Raw genomic sequence first — 7068 nt, forward strand, 5'->3', positions numbered from 1 at the left:
TTTTTTTTAATTTTACTAAATAAGGAAAAAAAATAAATAAATAAATAAAAGAAAGAAAGAAAAAAAATTACAAGTCTATAAAATTATAAAAACTAAAATATTGCTATAATCAAATGTTACAATGAAAAAAAATTAAAATGAATAAAATATATAAATGTATATACATATAATATATATATATATATATATATATTGATTTATATATATTGATTTATTTATATATATATATATATATATTGAGTTTCATTTCTATATGCTAATGTAAGATATCATGTGGCGTATACTATGTCAGGAGCCGAATCGAGGACGGCAAACGTAGTAACTTGATCTTTGTACTCTTCAAAATTTAATAACATATCATTGTTTATGTCAAATGAATAATATAAATATTTTATATTTAAAAACAATCCTTCTGGAATATTTAATTCTTCCTTCATAAACTTAAAAACATCCATCTTATTATTATTATTATTATTATTATTGTCATTATTGTCATTATTATTATTATTGTTTTTGTTTTTGTTTTTGTTTTTATTTTGTTTTTTTTTAATATATTTTTTAAATTTATTAAACATGCTTTTATCTTCATTAATGTAATACAATAATTCTGAAGGATCGATATATCCATCTATGTTATAATCAATTTGTATAAAATTAGATAAGTGGTCTATTTCTATTAATAGGGTTAATTGGAAATTAGGAAATTCTCCTATTTGTAATTTATCATCTTCATTTAGATCCCATTTTTTTTTATTATTTATATAAAAAAGATTTGTATAATATTGTATTAAATTATGCTGTCTTAAATATTTATGTTTCTCTTCTTCTATGATAGTTTCTAAAAATTCGGTTACATAAATTTCTAAATATTCAAGTACGATTCTTTTATCAACCACATGGTCTTCTTCAAATATTATATGTACTAATTTGATGTAATTAAAATCATAAGAATTTAATGACAAAAATTCTGTATAATTTAATTTCTTATCTTTATCTATATCAAACATATCAAAAAGATATGTTAATATATTCTTATTTATTTCATTCATTCTTGATAAAATATTTACATTCGTTTCAAATTCTATATAGTCAATGTATGTATTCTTATTTATATCTAATTTTTTAAATACCATCAAAGCCTTTTTTAATACTTGTTCATCCACAGAAGGATTATTTGTATCAACACTATAATTGAATGATTCATGGTAATATTTATCTTTCTCTTTATAGTTCTCACCACTACTATTAATATTAATATTAATATTATTGCTATTATTATTTGTTCCTATGGAATATCCCATCCTGTTAGTATAATATTTTTGTGCAGCTTTTTTTTTCTTTTTTTTTTTCTTCTTCTTGTTCAAATTTCCTTTCACTTTATTATTTTTATTTGTTTTGTTATATTTGCTTTTCCTTGGTCTATTCATCAAAGTAGACTTCTGCTCATTCATTTCATTCGGACGACCTTTCATTTTATGAGAATTCTTCTCTATCTCAAAATGTTTTTTTTCCATATAAGATGGATCGCTCATATCATTATACTCTCCTTCTCCGTTTTTTATTATTTTTCTTTTTAAACTTTTCCAGTCGTTCATACCCAAATCGTAAGGAACAAAATCACATGTGAGGTACTTCTCCAAGTTCTCAAAGTTTTTATGTATGAAAGAACATAACTTATTATTTCGAATGTGTATACTTGTCATATAAGACTTCTTTAAAAAATTCTCGCACATAAATAAAACCATCAAAAAAGACGCAAACAGAAAAAATCGCGTGATGAAAACGTCGTAGCGGGTCAGTGGAAAATTTAAAAGTTTCATAGTAAATAACAAAAGGAAAAATTAATGAAGCAAAAATGGAGAGATTAAATATAAAGTTAACACATAAAAGATATGCACGTATAAAACATATACAATATGTTATACATATATATATATATATATATATATATATATATATCTTTATATTTATATATTTATTTATATTTATATATTTATTTATTTATGTCTTTCTGGTCATGTATAAAATTGCATGGAGGGGGATAAAATAATTGACTTGTTAATAACTCTCACTTATGTACAACTCATATCATTTTTCAAAAGAAAATAATCATGGAATAATAAAATTTGAAATTATATTCTTATAAAATAAAAATAAATGATATAATAATAATAATAATAAGACATATATATATATATATATATATAATATTTATTTATTGAAGTTGAACTTTTTAATTAATAATGTACCTTCAAACTACACACAAATGAAGGAACACATATGTGTTTGTCTATATGAATGGGAATAATCCATTTATAAGACCTGATGGAAAATATAATACATACATATATATAATATATATATATAATATAATATAATATAACATAATATAATAATTATTGTAGGGTGAAACGAATTACTATGAACATATAAAATATTGTTGCTTAAATATTATAAGCATAAAAAAAAAAAAAAAAAAAAAAAAAAAAAAAAAAAAAAAAATATTATGACTTGTTCATAATATAAGAATAATTCAAAAAAAATAAAAAATAATATAATTATATATAGAAGATAAATATTTCAAAAAAAACAACAACAAAAAAAAAAAGGATAATATATATATATATATATATATATTTTTTTTATGTGTTCAACATTTGTATTCAAAAGTTCTGTTATTATTCTTCCTCTTTTTTTTTTAAAGAGACAACATAAGCAGAAATATAAAAAAATATATTAATTTTTTTTTCTTTCTTTATATAGGCATTAATTTATTTATTTTTTTTCGACATATTTCAATCACTTCAAACATTGATTTGTTTCTTGAATTGAATTTCATTTTCTTCTCTTTAATCATCATGAAAAAAAAAAAAAAAAAAATTAATAATAAAAAATATAAAATATAAAATAAATAATGAAAAATATAAATTATAAAATATAAAATAAATGTCTGTTGTTATGTTCTTTAATTTTTTAACATTTCAATATATACATATATATATATATATATATATATATAGAGCTCCCCATGTTAAACATAAAAAATAATATATTCAACATACATATGTATAATGTAATATATTAAAATGGTGTCAGTTGTTCATTCTCTTTAAATATTATTATTCCATATAAATAAATAAAAAAAAAAAAAAAAAAAATATATATATACATATATAAATATATACACATATAAATATATATATATATATATATATATATATATATACATATATATAATAAATATGTATATCAAAAAAATAATGATATTATATTATATAATATAATATAATATACTGTACAATATCAATTATTTACATAAACATGTTTCATATTATGGAAGAAACATATAAAAATAATGACGAGCTGTAGATTCCTTAAATTGTTGAGCATATGGGATAAATGCAAAAGTAAGTTCTTAAAATCAAACTTTTCAACTTTAAACAAGTTTGAATATAGTTCTCCTACGGCTCTTTTAAATTATAATAATTCTACACCTTTAAGTACAAATAAGCAAGAAAAAAATAAAATTCATAACAATGTAAATCATCTAAATAATAAACAAACCTCCTGTAATAATAATGAAACGTTCTCTTGTAATAATGAGGAATTTTTTGAAATTATTAAAAAAAATATTAAGAAAAATAAAAATAAATACCATATATTGAATATATATTGTAAAGAATTAATGTATAGAATTAACGATTCAAATATTAGTGCTAATATCATTACAAAAACATTTTCGTTATTATCATATACCGATTATAAAAATGATCATAGAATAAGTGAAATTTTAAATCGTTGTATTTTACGATTAAACGAGTTTGATCTAATTCATTTATGTTCTTTGGTCATATCTTTAAGTAAAATGAATTTTAGGAGTGTGTATTTTCTGGAACAAGTACAAAAGAAATTTATGAGAGAGCAAGAAAATTATTTTGAAAAACACTCTCCACATTATATATGTTTGTTTATAAATAGTTGGGTAAAATTAAATTGTAGCAGAAAAAAAAATTATATAACAAATCATGCAAACCATCATCATAATAATAGTATAGATCATATTACGGATAATATTAAGAAGCATGATTACCAAGGCGATCATATTAATAATAAACATATTAATAATAAACATATTAATAATAAATATTGTAATAATAAACATTGTAATAATAAACATTGTAATAATAACCATTGTAATAATTACCATTGTAATTACCTATCCCATATTGATCATAGGGAGAGTAGCGAAAATGTTCAAATTATAAATTTCCTGTTATCCAAGATAATCCACAGAAAAGTAGAAGAATACAGCTTAATAGGAATAAGCTTATTATTATATAATATATCTATCCTTAAATTATACAAGTACTATTCTTTATTTTCTTTATTTGAAAATCATATAATTAAGACAAAAAGTCATTTGAACATTATACAAATAGTTAATATATTAACAGCTTATAATAATGTATGTTTATTAAAAGGGAACTTTTTAATAGAATTGTTAGAATGTATAAATGTACAAATGGAGTCTTGTTATTTTCATCATTTGGTAAGGTTGATGAATATATCCTTCTGTTTTATGGGGAACCATAATAAGGATAAAATCGACATTTATAATAAAAATATGTTCCATATTCATAAAAATATCTCCGTTGATGAATTCACACAGATTTCTCATTTTATTACCAATTTATTTAATCAACTTGTTAAAAACACAAAAAATTACTGTAAAAAGAAAGATGTCATATTATTATGTGGGACCTTATCGAAATATAAAAAATGCATAGATAAGAATTTTACAAACACCTCTTCTCCACTTTCATCTATAAATATGAATTGCCTGTTTTACGCAATTCGTAATAATGTAAAAAATTTTATAAGTCTGTACAATCATGTTGAATTATCTATTTTATTATATTGTTATTCTCTTTATGAAATCAAGGATCTATTTTTATTTCATAAAATAAAATTAAGAAGTTTAAAAATATTCATCACTTTTAATCAAATAACATTTTCATATTTATTTAAGGCTTTTCAAAATATGAAAATAAATGATCTTATATTTGAAAACGCTTGCTTAAATAAAATTTTACAAATCAATAAATTTACCTGTCCCAAAAGTTTACTCTTTACATTATCTGCATTCTCATCTTTACATAAAAAAAAAAAAAAAAATCCCATAATTGAAGATATATGGCAAGTTATATTTAGAAACTTTCAAGATATTTTTATTAACAACTTTTATGAATTAACAAACATAAAGAAAGATGGAAATATTATACAAAATAGAAATATTGCCATACCATCTTATTTATTATATATAGACGAAGATAATATGGCTAGCTACTCAATGGTTATGTGTCCAAAAAATGAAACATTTTGTTCTTTCCAAAACAAAGAAAAAACAGAAATAAAAACAAAAATAAAAACAGAAATAAAAACAAAAATAAAAACAGAAATAAAAACAAAAATAAAAACAGAAATAAAAACAAAAACAACAAACAAAAAAAGCAATTTGATTAAGGGAGATACACTATGTATGCTAGTACATTTTTTTTCAAAAGCCAAAGAATTTCATTTGATTTATGAACTAATAATTATATTAATTAATGAATATGAAAATTATAAAAATATTCTATCAACACACAATTGTATAAGTTTATTAAATTCTATGGGTACTCTCTGTGCTCATATGAAAAATGAAAAAAGTAATATTTTCTGGAGAAATTATTATCTTTTTATAAATCAATTAACAAAGAAAATATTGGTAAGTGTAGATTTGTATGAAACAAAATATTATCTTATAAATTTCTTAAGTGCTTGTGGTAAAATTTTTCAGTCTTACATTTCTATTATATATAAAATAAATGAAGAACAAAAAAATGTTTGTTTTTATTTGAAAAATATTTTAGATATTTTAATTACACCTTTAAATAAATATATAAATGAGTTCACTTTAGGTGATATAGGAATTCTGTTCGAAACATATAATAAAGAAAATTATTTACAAGAATTCATTTATACGACACCAAAGGAAAAGGATGACCATATAAAATTTTCTTTTGTAAATAAAATAATAAATAGATTAATTGATTTATTAAATCATATTAATGAAAAGGATTATAAAAATGTCATAATTATTATGAACAATATAATCAAAATTAACAATTTCGATAAAACAATATATAATTTAATAATTAAAAATTATATTCTTCAAAGCTTTTATTATGAATCTATACCTATGTTATCACAAAGTATTTTTTATATATGTATAAATGTTTTATTTAGGGATATTATTATTAACACACAACAAATCTATTTATTAAAATATTTATTCAAAAAATTATTTCAACAATTTATAAATCAAGAGATATTTCTTTTTTCTACACAAAATGAATGTTTCCTTATATCAGATAAATATATTAATAATAATGAGTATAATAATATGATGAGTGACACTATATTTATTAAATCTTTAATATATTTATGTCAATCTATTTTTATCATATTATTTCATATGTCTAACATAAAAGAAATAAGTTATGAATATAAAATCAAAAGTAAAGTTATTAAAGAGGAAAATAATGAATTGTTAAATTCTATAACTTTTTTACGACTTTATTTAACAATTTTTATGTTTACTGAAAAATGCATAATACAAGAGGCATATCATTTTAAAAAAATTAAAAATTTTACAAGTTTTGAAAATTCGAGTATCACACATGAAATATATAATATTGTTAAACATATACCTGTCAAAAGTTACTACACATCTTTACTTTTTTATAAACTGCTTTTAATTAAAACTTAAAACAAAATATGGTTCATAAGCAAAAGTTTATTTTGTTATATTTAAGTGTAAATATATATATATATATATATATATTATATATATATATTTTTTTTTTTTTTTTTTTTTTTTTTTTGTATGAACAAAATATTTTTAACCATTCCTTGAGCTCATTACGCAAAAGGGAAAAATATAAATATTATATAAATAAATAAATATATATATATATATATATATATATATATATATATATATAAATATATTTTTGTGTAAGGTGC

At 19.5% G+C, this 7068-nt stretch overlaps 2 protein-coding genes across 2 annotated transcripts; one reads left to right on the top strand and one right to left on the bottom strand.

Moving 5' to 3' along the window:
• Positions 1 to 269: 269 nt before the first annotated feature.
• On the bottom strand, positions 270 to 1820 carry PRSY57_1328700 (apicoplast calcium binding protein 1, putative; the record flags this gene model as incomplete). Its single annotated transcript, XM_012909222.2, has 1 exon — positions 270 to 1820. The coding sequence occupies one exon, from the start codon at positions 1818 to 1820 to the stop codon at positions 270 to 272; it is 1551 nt and encodes a 516-aa protein (XP_012764676.2).
• A 1535-nt stretch (positions 1821 to 3355) lies between these two features.
• PRSY57_1328800 (hypothetical protein) lies at positions 3356 to 6811 on the top strand (the record flags this gene model as incomplete). The annotated part of the gene is made up of 1 exon (XM_012909223.2): positions 3356 to 6811. One exon carries the CDS (start codon positions 3356 to 3358, stop codon positions 6809 to 6811), a length of 3456 nt encoding a protein of 1151 aa, XP_012764677.2.
• Positions 6812 to 7068: the final 257 nt, after the last annotated feature.

The sequence above is a fragment of the Plasmodium reichenowi genome, chromosome 13, assembly GCF_001601855.1.
Source record: "Plasmodium reichenowi strain SY57 chromosome 13, whole genome shotgun sequence".
Classification (NCBI taxonomy): domain Eukaryota; phylum Apicomplexa; class Aconoidasida; order Haemosporida; family Plasmodiidae; genus Plasmodium; species Plasmodium reichenowi.